The 16,484-nt window shown below is 46.9% G+C and overlaps 1 protein-coding gene across 3 annotated transcripts in view; it reads right to left on the bottom strand.

The window, feature by feature from the left end:
* The window catches only part of MSN (moesin), a 477,122-nt gene that overhangs the window by 190,302 nt on the left and 270,336 nt on the right, over positions 1–16,484 (bottom strand). For all 3 annotated transcript variants that reach the window (XM_063937062.1, XM_063937061.1, XM_063937063.1), the window contains exons 3-4: positions 13,236–13,331; positions 12,079–12,353 (exon numbers count right to left, since the gene is read on the bottom strand). In XM_063937062.1, the coding sequence (XP_063793132.1) occupies positions 12,079–12,353; positions 13,236–13,331 (371 nt within the window). The remainder of the gene's footprint in view (positions 1–12,078; positions 12,354–13,235; positions 13,332–16,484) is intronic.

The following is a 16,484-nucleotide window of genomic DNA, read 5'->3' as shown; positions in this document are numbered from 1 at the left end:
GCCCACCTCTTGAGCTGACCAATGATCCCCGGTGCACAGGATATGTCCCACCCCCGAAACAATGGAAGAAGAGCACACAGTGTCTATTGTATTATGTTTTGATCTACTGTAGAAAAAGCCAACTGCATGCCAGGTCACTATCACAGAACATGAAGGTCATCTACCTTGATGACTGAGGACCAGACTGGGATTCGCAGGCGAAACTAAAAACGTATGTACCATTGACTGTAGCCATTATTCTATTGTATTGTATATATTGTAACCCCCTGCAAGTAAAGAACCGTTGGTAGGTTAGACCCCAACATAGTTTTGAATTACAATTGGTGTTGTGTCCCATTTCCTTGCTAAGGTTTAAAGTGCATTTACAGCCACTCGGGCTGCTGCATTGTACTAACAGCGTATAAGCCTGTGTACGCAAACTGTGTAGTCACTACGCCCTTTTGGCGTACGTACGCAGAGTGCGTACACTGTACGATCTTGTGTACGTAAGGTTTGTGAACAAATAAGGGTGAAAGGTTAATTACAGCGGCAGCAGCGGCTCAATATTAAAGTGTATTAAGTGTGTTTAAAGTATAGCTTTTAGTACTGTATGTAAATCAACGTTTACAATAAATAATAGGATTTTGGTACTTACCAGGTAAATCCTTTTCTTTGAATCCATAGGGGGCACTGGAGTACTCTTGGGATATGGACGGGCTTCCGTAGGAACAGCACTGAATATTTAAATTTAGAACACTCCACCCCTCCATATCCCCGAGTACCTCTCAGTGTTTTTTACTGAGCCGAACAGGAACTATAGAGAGGTTTGGAGTATTACATATAACATAACGGACAATAACGAAGTTGACACATAACGTTACTGACAACTAAACAGTTGACACCCTAACCAGCACTTGTAATTTGAACCAGTCGGTGAAAGTGTGTTACCATAAGATCCTCAGAACTCACCACAACTAGGTAAAACTGCTCTGGGTGGGCGTCCAGTGCCCCCTATGGATTCAAAGAAAAGGATTTACCTGGTAAGTACCAAAATCCTATTTTCTTTATCATCCACTAGGGGTCACTGGAGTACTCTTGGGACGTACCAAAGCTTCCCCCGTGGGCGGGAGAGCTGTTTGGCACTTGTAACACTAGGCGGCCAAAGCTAGATGCTGATGCCGCAAACGTATCAAACTTGTAAAAGTGCACAAACGTGTGCACTGAAGACCATGTAGCCGCACGGCAAAGCTGCGTCGTAGAAGCTCCCCGACCAGCTGCCCATGAAGTTCCCACAGAACGTGTGGAATGAGCGGTTACTGACGTAGGCGGTTGTAACCTAGCATGAAGGTAAGCCTGACGTATGGTCAGTTTTATCCATCTGGATAAGGTTTGTTTAGACGCTGGTCAACCCATCTTGGCAGCATCATAGAGAACAAACAACGTATCCGTCTTACGAACTGAAGACGTTTGGGATACATAAACGCGTAATGCGCGTACCACATCCAGAGTTCCAAAATGTGCTGTCAACACAGGAACTACTATTGGTTGATTGATGTGAAAAGATGACACTACCTTTGGTAAGAAAGCGGGATTCGTCCGAAGTTCCGCTCTGTCATCATGAAACACCAAATACGGTGACTTGTATGACAAGGCACCCAAATCCGAAACACGCCTTGCCGAAGCTAAGGCTAGAAGAAAAATTGTTTTCCAAGTGAGAAATTTTATATCCACTTGCTGTAAGGGTTCAAAACATGATGACTGTAAGAACTCTAAAACCAGATTCAAGTCCCATGCGCTGTAGGTGGAATGAATGGAGGCTGTACTCTGAGGACACCTTGGAGAAAAGTGCGTATAGACGGCAATAGAGCCAATCGTCTTTGAAAGTAAATTGACAAAGCAGATACCTGCACCTTTAGTGTAGATAAACGCAGGCCTCCATCTAACCCTGTTTGTAGAAACAACAAAAGGCGGCATAACTTGAAAGATGATGTCGGAAACTTCCGAGCTTCACACCAACCTATATAGGCACGCCATATTCTGTAATAATGAGCTGCCGTAACCGGCTTCCTAGCTCGTAACATGGTTGGTATAACCGAATCTGGAATGCCCTCTCTTCTTAAGAGGGCGGTCTCAACAGCCACCCCGTCAAACGCAGCCGCGCTAAATCGGGGTAAAGGAACGGACCCTGTTGTAACAGGTCTGGACGTAGTGGGAGCGGCCAAGGATCGTCTGCGAGTAGTCCTCGGAGATCCGAGAACCAAGCTCTCCGAGGCCAATGAGGCGCCACTAGTATGACTGTGACCGACTCTCTTTTGATCCGTTTTAGCACCAGAGGGAGCAACGGAAACGGTGGAAACAGATACACAAGACTGTACGGCCACGCGACAGTGAGAGCGTCCACCGCCACTGCCTTTGGATCTCTTGTTCTGGACACATACTGGAACGTTTGGTGATTGTGTCGAGACGGCATCAGGTCCACCTGAGGATAACCCCATCGCTGAACCAACATGTGAAACACTTCTGGATTTAATGCCCATTCGCCTGGATGAAAATCCCGACGACTGAGATAATCCGCTTCCCAGTTGTCCACTCCCGGAATGAACACGGCCGACAATATCACCTGGTGGCATTCCGCCCAATTGAGGATTCGAGCTACTTCCCGCATTGCCATGCGGCTTCTCGTTCCTCCTTGTTTGTTGAGGTATGCGACCGCCGTCGCATTGTCTGACTGCACCTGGACAGGCTGAGAGCGAAGCATGTGCACTGCTTGTCGTAGCGCATTGTAAATTGCGCGGAGTTCCAGGACATTTATAGACAGCAATTTTTTGTGATCCGCCCAGAGACCCTGGAGCTGACAATTTTGAATTACCGCTCCCCAACCTCTGAGACTGGCGTCCGTAGTTAGAATTATCCAATTCCAGCCTCCGAACAGTCTTCCTGCGGTTAAATTGTGTTCCCTGAGCCACCAGAGCAGAGATACTCTTGCCCTTGGCGACAACCTCACCCTGTGGTGAATCTGCAGATGCGAGCCCGACCACTGGGCGAGCACATTCAGTTGAAATGGACGAGAGTGAAATCTTCCGAACTGAAGCGCTTCGAAAGCTGCCACCATTGTGCCTAAGAGGCGAATGCACAAGTGTACCGACACTTTGCGTGGCTTGAGCACTAATTGTACTAGATGGCGTAGAATTTGTACTTTCTGCTGTGGTAGGTAAATTCTTTGATTGACCGTATCGAGAATCATACCTAGGAACTGAAGGCGTTGAGACGGAATTAGATGTGATTTCTTGAAGTTGACAATCCAACCGTGGTGAACCAGTACATCGTATGTTAGCAGCGCATGTTGGAGAAGTATCTGTTGAGACGGAGCTTTGATGAGCAGATCGTCTAAATACGGAACTATTGTCACTCCCAGGGATCTGAGATGAGCTATCATCACAGACATCACTTTGGTGAATACCCGAGGCGCTGATGACAGGCCAAACGGTAGAGCCTGAAACTGGTAATGGTTCTGGCGTATTGCAAACCGTAACAATTTCTGATGAGGCTGCCAAATTGGAATGTGTAAGTACGCATCCTTGAGATCTAGCGCCATCATAAATTCCTTTGGCTCTAACCCCGCAATCACCGACCGCAGAGACTCCATTTTGAATCTGTAGTAAGTTACGTACTGATTGAGACCTTTTAAGTTCAATATTGGTCTGACTGAGCCATCCGGCTTTGGTACCACAAACAGACTTGAATAATAACCCTGACCCTGTTGGTGTACAGGGACCGGAATCAAAACTGCCGAATCCAGTAGGGATTGAATGGCAATTTGCAGAACAGTCCTCTTGTCGTCCGACAGAGGCAATCCTGTCTTGAAAAACTGCAGAGGCGGAAGACAGTCGAACTCTATTTTGTAACCTTTTAACACTAAATTGCGGATCCACCCATCCGCGGATGTGTGGAACCACGCCAAATGGAACGTCTGAAGGCGTGCTCCCACAATCGGAGAACCGAGATGGGCTGGTAGCCCGTCATGCCACTGGCTTGTCAGTAACCTTAGCGTCCTGGCGAGTTGTGTTGGTTTGTTGGAAACCACGTCCTCGACCACGTCTAGCAGGCGTGGCTGCTCCTCTGCCACGTCCTCGAAAGGGCTGAGGTCTAAAAGATTTGAACGAAGGTCCAGCATACCTTCTTCTTGATACCGGTGGAGGCAATGGTAAGAAAACAGACTTACCTCCCGTAGCCTCAGCAATACATGCGTCCAATTCAGGACCAAACAGCTTCTTTCCATCGTAAGGCAACGCCTCTATACCACGTTTGACCTCTGCCTCCGCATGATAAGCACGCAGCCAGAGTGCTCTTCGTGCCGTAACTAGCGACGATGAAATACGAGAAGTGAGCTGACAGACGTCAGTAGACGCTGTACAGAGATACTCTACAGCTTCACTCATTTGATTTACAAGAAGTATTAGGTTTTCGTCATGTAAAGCAGACTTGAGTTCTGTAAGCCATATTATGAGCGCCTTAGTGACCCAAATGCCAACCAATCCAGGTCTCAGCATTACCCCTGCTGCTACATACATGGATTTTAGCATAGTTTCTATCTTGCGATCTGAAGGGTCTTTAAGCGTAGTAGCTGCTGGCACTGGTATGGTTAATTTCTTGGTAAGCTTGGACACTGAAGAATCAACTATTGGTGGATTCTCCCATGTACACGTTACAGAGTCTGGAAACGGGTAACTAGACTTAAATCTGCGAGGTATAGAAAACCGTTTATCTGGATTCTGTCGTGTTTCTACTAACATCTGATTAAGAGATTCCGACACAGGAAAACTTATTGGCGTTTTTCGTCGTTTCGTAAATACGACCTGATCATTTGTGAGAGGCTCCTCAGTTTCAGGAAACTTCAGAGACTGACGTACCCGCTCTGATGAGATCATCTCTTGTGTCTTATGAAATTTATCCCGTTTACCCAAAATGGATTTGGACCTTACGCAAGGCTGAGACGCCTCCGGTAATTCTGGCGGTCTCACCCTAGACTCAGATCTTGCCGTTTCCCGCTCCTGACGAGCGGCGGTCAATTCTGATTGTAACCTATCTAGTACATTTACTAACATACCCCACGGAGGGTCCGGTGAGGACATTGGTTGTAAAACTGGAGCAGAAATGGTATTCTGAACCGAATCCACAAAACATACTGTACATGTGGTAGATCCATCCGGTAACACACTGTTACAGACTTTGCAATTATGCTTTTTAGTTTTTGCTGGTGCCTCTCATTATGGCGACAGACAATACAATACACAAAAAACAGACACTTGCACGACTCCGTAAAAATAAGAATTTACTTACCGATAATTCTATTTCTCGGAGTCCGTAGTGGATGCTGCGGTTCCTGAAAGGACCATGGGGAATAGCGGCTCCGCAGGAGACAGGGCACAAAAAGTAAAGCTTTAGGATCAGGTGGTGTGCACTGGCTCCTCCCCCTATGACCCTCCTCCAAGCCTCAGTTAGGTACTGTGCCCGGACGAGCGTACACAATAAGGAAGGATTTATGAATCCCGGGTAAGACTCATACCAGCCACACCAATCACACTGTACAACCTGTGATCTGAACCCAGTTAACAGTATGATAACAGCGGAGCCTCTGAAAGGATGGCTCACAACAATAATAACCCGATTTTTGTAACTATGTACAAGTAATGCAGATAATCCGCACTTGGGATGGGCGCCCAGCATCCACTACGGACTCCGAGAAATAGAATTATCGGTAAGTAAATTCTTATTTTCTCTATCGTCCTAGTGGATGCTGGGGTTCCTGAAAGGACCATGGGGATTATACCAAAGCTCCCAAATGGGCGGGAGAGTGCGGATGACTCTGCAGCACCGAATGAGAGAACTCCAGGTCCTCCTTAGCCAGGGTATCAAATTTGTAGGATTTTACAAACGTGTTTGCCCCTGACTAAGTAGCCGCTCGGCAAAGTTGTAAAGCCGAGACCCCTCGGGCAGCCGCCCAAGATGAGCCCACCTTCCTTGTGGAATGGGCATTTACATATTTTGGCTGTGGCAGGCCTGCCACAGAATGTGCAAGCTGAATTGTATTACACATCCAACTAGCAATAGTCTGCTTAGAAGCAAGAGCACCCAGTTTGTTGGGTGCATACAGGATAACAGCAAGTCAGTTTTCCTGACTCCAGCCGTCCTGGAACCTATATTTTCAGGGCCCTGACCACATCTAGCAACTTGGAGTCCTCCAAGTCCCTAGTAGGCGCAAGACACCCCAATAAGCTGGTTCAGGTGAAACACTGACACCACCTTAGGGAGAGAACTGGGGACGAGTCCGCAGCTCTGCCCTGTCCGAATGGACAAACAGATATGGGCTTTTTTGAGAAAAAAACCACCAATTTGACACTCGCCTGGTCCAGGCCAGGTCCAAGAGCATGTTCACTTTTCATGTGAGATGCTTCAAATCCACAGATTTGACTGGTTTTAAACCAATGTGTTTTGAGGAATCCCAGAACTACGTTGAGATCCCACAGTGCCACTGGAGGCACAAAAGGGGGTTGTATATGCAATACTCCCTTGACAAACTTCTGGACTTCAGGAACTGAAGCCAATTCTTTCTGGAAGAAAAATCGACAGGGCCGAAATTTGAACCTTAATGGACCCCAATTTGAGGCCCATAGACACTCCTGTTTGCAAGAAATGCAGGAATCGACCGAGTTGAAATTTCTTCGTGGGGCCTTCCTGGCCTCACACCACGCAACATATTTTCGCCACATGTGGTGATAATGTTGTGCGGTCACCTCCTTACTGGCTTTGACCAGGGTAGGAATGACCTCTTCCTGAATGCCTTTTCCCTTAGGATCCGGCGTTCCACCGCCATGCCGTCAAACGCAGCTGCGGTAAGTCTTGGAACAGACATGGTACTTGCTGAAACAAGTCCCTTCTTAGCGGCAGAGGCCATAAGTCCTCTGTGAGCATCTCTTGAAGTTCCGGGTACCAAGTCCTTCTTGGCCAATCCGGAGCCATGAGTATAGTTCTTACTCCTCTACGTCTTATAATTCTCAGTACCTTAGGTATGAAAAGCAGAGGATGGAACACATACACCGACTGGTACACCCACGGTGTTACCAGAACGTCCACAGCTATTGCCTGAGGGTCTCTTAACCTGGCGCAATACCTGTCCCGTTTTTTGTTCAGACGGGACGCCATCATGTCCACCTTTGGTAATTCCCAACGGTTTACAATTATGTGGAAAACTTCCCCATGAAGTTTCCACTCTGCCGGGTGGAGGTCGTGCCTACTGAGGAAGTCTGCTTCCCAGTTTCCATTCCCGGAATGAAACACTGCTGACAGTGCTATCACATGATTTTCCGCCCAGCGAAAAGTCCTTGCAGTTTTTGCCACTGCCCTCCTGCTTCTTGTGCCGCCCTGTCTATTTACGTGGGCGACTGCCGTGATGTTTTATCCCACTGGATCAATACCGGCTGACCTTGAAGCAGAGGTCTTGCTAAGCTTAGAGCATTATAATTTTACCCTTAGCTATATTTATGTGGAGAAAAATCTCCAGACTTGATCACACTCCCTGGAAATTTTTTCCTTGTGTGACTGCTCCCCAGCCTCTCGGGCTGGCCTCCGTGGTCACCAACATCCAAAACTGAATGCCGAATCTGCGGCCCTCTAGAAGATGAGCACTCTGTAACCACCACAGGAGAGACACCCTTGTCCTTGGATATAGGGTTATCCGCTGATGCATCTGAAGATGCGATCCGGACCATTTGTCCAGCAGATCCCACTGAAAAGTTCTTGCATGAAATCTGCCGACTGGAATTGCTTCGAAGGAAGTCACCATTTTTTTACCATGGCCCTTGTGCAATGATGCACTGATTTTAGGAGGTTCCTGACTAGCTCGGATAACTCCCTGGCGTTCTCTTCCGGGAGAAACACCTTTTTCTGGACTGTGTCCAGAATCATCCCTAAGCACAGGAGACTTGTTGTCGGGATCAGCTGCGATTTTGGAATATTTAGAATCCACCCCTGCTGTTGTAACAGTATCCGAGATAGTGCTACTCCGACCTCCAACTGTTCCCTGGACTTTGCCCTTATCAGGAGATCGTCCAAGTAAGGGATAATTAAGACGCCTTTTCTTCGAAGAAGAACCATCATTTCGGCCATTACCTTGGTAAAGACCCGGGGTGCCGTAGACAATCCAAACGGCAGCGTCTGAAACTGATAGTGACAGTTCTGTACCACGAACCTGAGGTACCCTTAGTGATAAGAGCAAATTTGGGACATGGAGGTAAGCATCCCTGATGTCTCGGGACACCAGATAGTCCCCTTCTTCCCGGTTCGTTATCACTGCTCTGAGTGACTCCATCTTGATTTGAACCTTTGTAAGTGTTCAAATTTTTTTAGATTTAGAATAGGTCTCACCTAGCCTTCTGGCTTCAGTACCACAATATAGTGTGGAATAATACCCCTTTTCTTGTTGTAGGAGGGGTAATTTAATTATCACCTGCTGGGAATACAGCTCGTGAATTTTTTCCCATACTGCCTCCTTGTCGGAGGGAGACCTTGGTAAAGCAGACTTCAGGAGCCTGCGCAGGGGAAACGTCTCGACATTCCAAACTGTACCCCTGGGATACTACTTGTAGGATCCAGGGGTCCTGTACGGTCTCAGCGTCATGCTGAGAGCTTGTCAGAAGCGGTGGAACACTTCTGTTCCTGGGAATGGGCTGCCTGCTGCAGTCTTCTTCCCTTTCCTCTATCCCTGGGCAGATATGACTCTTATAGGGACGAAAGGACTGAAGCTGAAAAGACGGTGTCTTTTTTTTTTTTTTTTTTGCAGAGATGTGACTTAGGGTAAAAACGGTGGATTTTCCAGCAGTTGCCGTGGCCACCAGGTCCGATGGACCGACCCCAAATAACTCCTCTTCCTTTATACGGCAATACACCTTTGTGCCGTTTGGAATCTGCATCACCTGACCACTGTCGTGTCCATAAACATCTTCTGGCAGATATGGACATCGCACTTACTCTTGATGCCAGAGTGCAAATATCCCTCTGTGCATCTCGCATATATAGAAATACATCCTTTAAATGCTCTATAGTCAATAAAATACTGTCCCTGTCAAGGGTATCAATATTTTTAGTCAGGGAATCCGACCAAGCCACCCCAGCTCTGCACATCCAGGCTGAGGCGATCGCTGGTCGCAGTATAACACCAGTATGTGTGTATATACTTTTTATGATATTTTTCCAGCCTCCTGTCAGCTGGCTCCTTGAGGACGGCCCTATCTATAGACGGTACCGCCACTTGTTCTGATAAGCGTGTGAGCGCCTTATCCACCCTAAGGGGTGTTTCCCAACGCGCCCTAACTTCTGGCGGGAAAGGGTATACCGCCCATATTTTCTATCGGGGGGAACCCACGCATCATCACACACTTCATTTAATTTATCTGATTCAGGAAAAACTACGGTAGTTTTTTCACATCCCACATATACCCTCTTTTGTTGTACTTGTAGTATCAGAAATATGTAACACCTCCTTCATTGCCCTTAACGTGTGGCCCTAATAAGGAATACGTTTGTTTATTCACCGTCGACACTGGATGCAGTGTCCCTGTCTGTGTCGACCGACTAAAGTAAACGGGCGTTTTAAAACCCCTGACGGTGTTTTTGAGACGTCTGGACCGGTACTAATTGTTTGTCGGCCGTCTCATGTCGTCAACCGACCTTGACGCGTGTTGACATTATCACGTAATTCCCTAAATAAGCCATCCATTCCGGTGTCGACTCCCTAGAGAGTGACATCACCATTACAGGCAATTGCTCCGCCTCCTCACCAACATCGTCCTCATACATGTCGACACACACGTACCGACACACAGCACACACACAGGGAATGCTCTGATAGAGGACAGGACCTACTAGCCCTTTGGAGAGACAGAGGGAGAGTTTGCCAGCACACACCAAAAACGCTATAATTATATAGGGACAACCTTATATAAGTGTTTTCCCTTATAGCATCTTTTTTATATATTTCTAACGCCAAATTAGTGCCCCCCCCTCTCTGTTTTAACCCTGTTTCTGTAGTGCAGTGCAGGGGAGAGCCTGGGAGCCTTCCCTCCAGCCTTTCTGTGAGGGAAAATGGCGCTGTGTGCTGAGGAGATAGGCCCCGCCCCTTTTTCGGCGGCCTCGTCTCCCGCTCTTAACGGATTCTGGCAGGGGTTAAATATCTCCATATAGCCTCCGGAGGCTATATGTGAGGTATTTTTAGCCAAAAAAGGTTTTCATTTGCCTCCCAGGGCGCCCCCCTCCCAGCGCCCTGCACCCTCAGTGACTGCCGTGTGAAGTGTGCTGAGAGGAAAATGGCGCACAGCTGCAGTGCTGTGCGCTACCTTAAGAAGACTGAGGAGTCTTCTGCCGCCGATTCTGGACCTCTTCTCGTTTCAGCATCTGCAAGGGGGCCGGCGGCGAGGCTCCGGTGACCATCCAGGCTGTACCTGTGATCGTCCCTCTGGAGCTAATGTCCAGTAGCCAAAGAAGCCAATCCATCCTGCACGCAGGTGAGTTCACTTCTTCTCCCCTAAGTCCCTCGTTGCAGTGATCCTGTTGCCAGCAGGACTCACTGTAAAATAAAAAAACCTAAGCTAAACTTTTCTAAGCAGCTCAGGAGAGCCACCTAGATTGCACCCTTCTCGGCCGGGCACAAAAATCTAACTGAGGCTTGGAGGAGGGTCATAGGGGGAGGAGCCAGTGCACACCACCTGATCCTAAAGCTTTACTTTTTGTGCCCTGTCTCCTGCGGAGCCGCTATTCCCCATGGTCCTTTCAGGAACCCCAGCATCCACTAGGACGATAGAGAAATAGCAGTAAGGTGTCTCTGTATATATATTTGGCCAAGTGCAGTACATGTGGCCAGTACTATGAAATGTGATCCCAAATTCCCACTAACACTCCTGCGCCTCCGGTGGAGTAGAGATGTAGGACAGGAACGTTCTGGAATCACAGCAGGAAGACACAGGAAGCATGGTTAAAATGGCTGCCATGCTTATACATATAATCACAGTGCATTCCATACTGATCTTATAAACAGTCTCCCTGCCAGCATAAACATCATTATATTATATATAAATCTGTGGCAAACTATCAACAGCCTGTTGCTGCTGTCCCTTCTCCCCCCCCCCCCCTCGCATCTGCTCTATAGCGTGCAGTGCGGCCGGGCATCGTGGAAGACTGGGAGCGCGTGTTAGCGCTATGACTACCTGGCCGCAGCCGATACAAGCGGCGGCCGGAGCATTGGGAGAAGCGGCGGCCGGACCAGACGCGGGGAGCAGATGTCTGTAAGAGAAGCGGCGGGCGGACCAGGCGCGGGGAGCAGCTGTAAGAAGCGCCGGAGCTGAGACCCGGCGGCCAGAGCAGTTGTAGCGGCTACGTTACCTGGCGGCCGGAGCCGCTGCGGCGAGCGCAGTCAGCCGAAAACCAGCGCCTTCCCCACACGTCGGGGCGGCAGCGGAAGCTGACCGCCCCGTTCTCCCCCCTCACATACCTGCAATAGTTGTGGAAATGTCTGTGAAGAGGCTCCGACGAGGCTTCTTAGTAAGCGCCGGCCAGCCTGTGTACACAAGATCTGTGTGTGTGTGGCTGTGAGGGAGCTCTTTCAGAGAGGCCTGACACGCCCCTGCTGCTATCAGCAGCTGCACTATCCCTGACCCTGCCTTTTGGAAGGGGGAAAGGGATGTGTAAAATAGAAAAAATAAAAAAATAAAATAAAAATAAAAATTCTTCAAAGTAATTGTGACCTGAGCCACATAGCTGTTACTACTTCGAGCACAGAAAAAACACTGAGAGGTACTCGGGGATATGGAGGGGTGGAGTGTTCTAAATTTAAATATTCAGTGCTGTTCCTACGGAAGCCCATCCATATCCCAAGAGTACTCCAGTGACCCCTAGTGGATGATAAAGAAATAAATATATATATATATATATATATATATATATATATATATATACACATATACATACATACATACATACACACACATATATACATATACACATATGCACACACACACACACACACATACATATTCTGTGGACTCGTACCTCTGTGGAAGAATTTTGTCCTGGGACAAATAGCCTGGCTTTTGCACGTCCTTGTTAAAATCACCATATTTGGCCTGAACAGCATAAGAAGCTAGGAGTACTGCAGTTTCTGGGGGACAGTAGATGTCATCATTCAGGATTCCTTCCTTTACTTGCAGAAAGAATAGACGCTGGGTTATATCCTGGATCAACTCCTCAGACACATCCTCTGGGTAAAATTTGGCACGGAACTTGAAAAGCATTGGACTATCCTTCCGTACATCCTGAGCAGTCACCTGAGTATACACACATCATTATAAATATTTAGCAGGATCTACATTTTCTTTAAGGACATATACTGTAGAGTACATATTGCTGCAATGCCAATGATAGTTCGCTGTCTGAGGTAAGCAAAAAAGGTACTTCCTTCCTCATATTGTGGCTTAAGGCACAGAATTAGATTACGGTAAGGAAAGACTTGTTCATCTTTAAGTACACTGTACTTTGTCTGCATAGCTACCCGTTTCTTCCTTTACTTCACCCTGTCTTTCACTTTCTATATCACAGGTACAAGCAGCAGATCACTGTTACTCCATGATCCCTACACCATCATGGCTGGCAAGTGAGAACCACAGAAACAGAAATCCTACAGATGGGCCCATCTATTTAAAACTATGCACATTACCAGAGAATTCCAGCCTAGGTTCTACATCACTGGCAGGTCCAGAGGTCTCTCGAATCAGAGAGGCAAACAGTGGATCATACGGGACCACTCATAGCTAAAGCAGCCAGACTACAGGGCAGATGTACCAAGCCTTGGAAGTGATAAAGTAGCGAAAGGAAGCACCAATCAATCAGCTCCTAACTGCCATATTACATGCTGTGTTTGAGAAATGACAGTTAGGAACTGGCTGGTTGGCACTTTATCTCTCTCCAAGGCATAGTACAACTGCGCCTCAATCCTCTGCCTGCTTCTCAGGAGTAGACATTCAGTGAGCACTAAGAATGCTGGATGCTGCAGGTCCCCCACTCCTAACAACCACTCGGAATCTTCCACTGCTCTAAATAAAAACAAATGAAAGTAAATACTAGAATATTTTCACATTTTATTTTAACAATATCCTTATTTAGCTTAGTTCAGACGATAAAGCAGAAAGATTACTATAAAGAGAAATTACCTTTTTGTTGAGCTTTAACCACGTTGAGAAGCCCTTTGTGTCCTGATACTGAAGCCCAAAATACCACACTTCCCGAAGGCCGATTGTTTTCACAACCTGTTGAGAAAAAGCATTATATAAATGTGGATGTAATCAGTGCACATGCTAAACCATACAAAAGACTTACAGGGCGGTATTCAAATGATATATCGCACCCAATCTCCTTTCTAAAGTGATCCCGGTTATCGCGCCCATAGTAATAAGGTTTAGTTGCATAAAGGGATAGGGCACCTCCCTACCCTGGGGGTAGCGAGCTGAAATGATGATACCACGCCCGTCAGCAGAAACAGAATGGGTGTGGAAGGGGGCGTAAGGAATTGAATACCACCTACAGAATCCTATATTTTTGTGACACATACTGTATGTTATGTGCTACAGTAACAGAAATGAATGTAATCTCGGATACGTAATCTCTTTTTTGTTGGGTACAAATGGCAACTGGTCATTTGGTCCAATCACTGAAATTTGGTCCAATCACTGAAACTTTGCCAGTTTTCCAAAAACACAAATAATAATTAGATAAAGCAAAGATATATACATTTGTAGTAAACCAATGACAGCTCTCACAATTAACATTTTCCAGTGAGCAATAACACAATTTAGGAACACATCAATTGATAACTTTGAAACTACACATGGGAGGTCTGGACATGTTGTTCAAAATCATGGTTCTTTCTTATATTGTGACTGATTTCTATCAACATCTGATGTGATCAGGCTGGGTGGAAACTGCTGCCAGACAGAATACTGTACGTACACGGTCATTGTCTAAATGCACTGAGTGTCACCTATTACGAACAAAATGGCAGGATCTATTAAAGTTAGCTACATACAGATGTGTCCTCATACATTGTGGCTACAGTTTTGTTCAACAGCGCCTCTTGGCGCACCAGCTCCTATGAGTTTCTACTAGCGCTAGGCGTCTTTTTTTTTATTCTTTTCACCCAAAAATGCGTAACAATTTGATGTTACTAGGATGCACCAGGAGAATGTGTGGATTCATTTTCAAAGTGACACTTATACAGATGTGTCCTCATACATCTTGCCTCAATAAGCCACGCAGCAGGAGGTGCCTGGCAAGATCTAATAGGACCCATGCAACTCTATTGCACTGGGTGTCTTTTTGCCAAAAATGCATCTTATTCACATTACTATATGAAGAGGATGCACAGGCAGACTCTGCTGATTAAGATGATATGTGGCATGCCTATATTCTGTGTGCGACTGCGGCTGTATCTGCATACAAAGTGCTACGTCCTAGAATACTGTATAAAGTTGTATACAGACCCTGTCGCACCCAGATATACAAGTATCACATATTAAATAAATCAGCAATTTTCTGGTGCATCCTAGTTGCACTAAGTTGCAGCTAGAACGCATTTTCTGCAACAACAAAAAAAAAGACGACGCCCAACGCTAGCAGAGTTGCACGATGCCTGGCGTAAGTTACCAGCAAGGACTCGTGCAACTCTGCTAGCGTTGGGCGTCGTCTTTTTTTGTGACATATTGAGGCTTGATGTAGGACACATTATTAAATATTGTTTTCTTCAACAGTACCTCAACACTACTTAGCTGAAAGACTGCAGTGGATTGGTTGCAAAAGGTTACATCACGTTTCCCTGCTTTCAGACTATCAGATATTTCAGATATATAGAGAGAATCAAAAGAGCAGAAAATAAGATTTTACTCACGGTAAATCTATTTCTCGTAGTCCGTAGTGGATGCTGGGGACTCCGTAAGGACCATGGGGAACAGACGGCTCCGCAGGAGACTGGGCACATCTAAAGAAAGATTTAGGACTATCTGGTGTGCACTGGCTCCTCCCCCTATGACCCTCCTCCAAGCCTCAGTTAGGATACTGTGCCCGGAAGAGCTGACACAATAAGGAAGGATTTTGAATCCCGGGTAAGACTCATACCAGCCACACCAATCACACTATATAACACGTGATAGGAACCCCGGTTAACAGTATGATAACAATTGGAGCCTCTGAAGAGATGGCTCACAACAAAACCCGATTTTTGTAACAATAACTATGTACAAGTATTGCAGACAATCCGCACTTTGGATGGGCGCCCAGCATCCACTACGGACTACGAGAAATAGATTTACCGGTGAGTAAAATCTTATTTTCTCTGACGTCCTAGTGGATGCTGGGGACTCCGTAAGGACCATGGGGATTATACCAAAGCTCCCAAACGGGCGGGAGAGTGCGGATGACTCTGCAGCACCGAATGAGAGAACTCCAGGTCATCCTCAGCCAGGGAATCAAATTTGTAGAATTTAGCAAACGTGTTTGCCCCTGACCAAGTAGCTGCTCGGCAAAGTTGTAAAGCCGAGACCCCTCGGGCAGCCGCCCAAGATGAGCCCACCTTCCTTGTGGAATGGGCTTTTATTGATTTAGGCTGCGGTAATCCTACCGCAGAATGCGCCAGCTGAATAGTGCTACAAATCCAGCGCGCAATAGACTGCTTAGAAGCAGGAGCACCCAGCTTGTTGGGTGCATACAAGATAAACAGCGAGTCAGTTTTTCTGACTCCAGCCGTCCTGGAAACATAAATTTTCAGGGCCCTGACTACGTCCAGCAACTTGGAATCCTCCAAGTCCCTAGTAGCCGCAGGCACCACAATAGGTTGGTTCAAGTGAAAAGCTGAGACCACCTTCGGGAGAAACTGAGGACGAGTCCTCAATTCTGCCCTATCCATCTTATGACCACTTTCCACGTGAGATATTTTAATTCCACAGTCTTAAGTGGTTCGAACCAATGTGATTTCAGGAATGCCAAAACCACATTGAGATCCCAAGGTGCCACTGGGGGCACAAAAGGAGGCTGAATATGCAGAACTCCTTTGACAAAAGTCTGAACTTCAGGCAGTGAAGCCAGTTCTTTCTGGAAGAAAATCGACAGAGCCGAAATCTGGACCTTGATGGACCCCAATTTGAGGCCCAACGTCACCCCTGCTTGCAGGAAGTGTTGGAATCGACCCAGTTGAAATTCCTCCTTCGGGGCCTTCATGGCCTCACACCAAGCAACATATTTCCGCCAAATGCGGTAATAATGTCTTGCGGTGACATCCTTCTTGGCTTTGATCAGGGTAGGGATGACGTCCTCCGGAATACCCTTTTCCTTTAGGATCCGGTGTTCAACCGCCATGCCGTCAAACGCAGCCGCGGTAAGTCTTGGAACAGACAGGGTCCCTGCTGCAGCAG

The sequence above is a fragment of the Pseudophryne corroboree genome, chromosome 8, assembly GCF_028390025.1.
Source record: "Pseudophryne corroboree isolate aPseCor3 chromosome 8, aPseCor3.hap2, whole genome shotgun sequence".
Taxonomy (NCBI): Eukaryota; Metazoa; Chordata; class Amphibia; order Anura; family Myobatrachidae; genus Pseudophryne; species Pseudophryne corroboree.
Note: the sequence above shows the minus strand (reverse complement) of the source record. Positions and strands in the feature narration are given on the sequence as shown.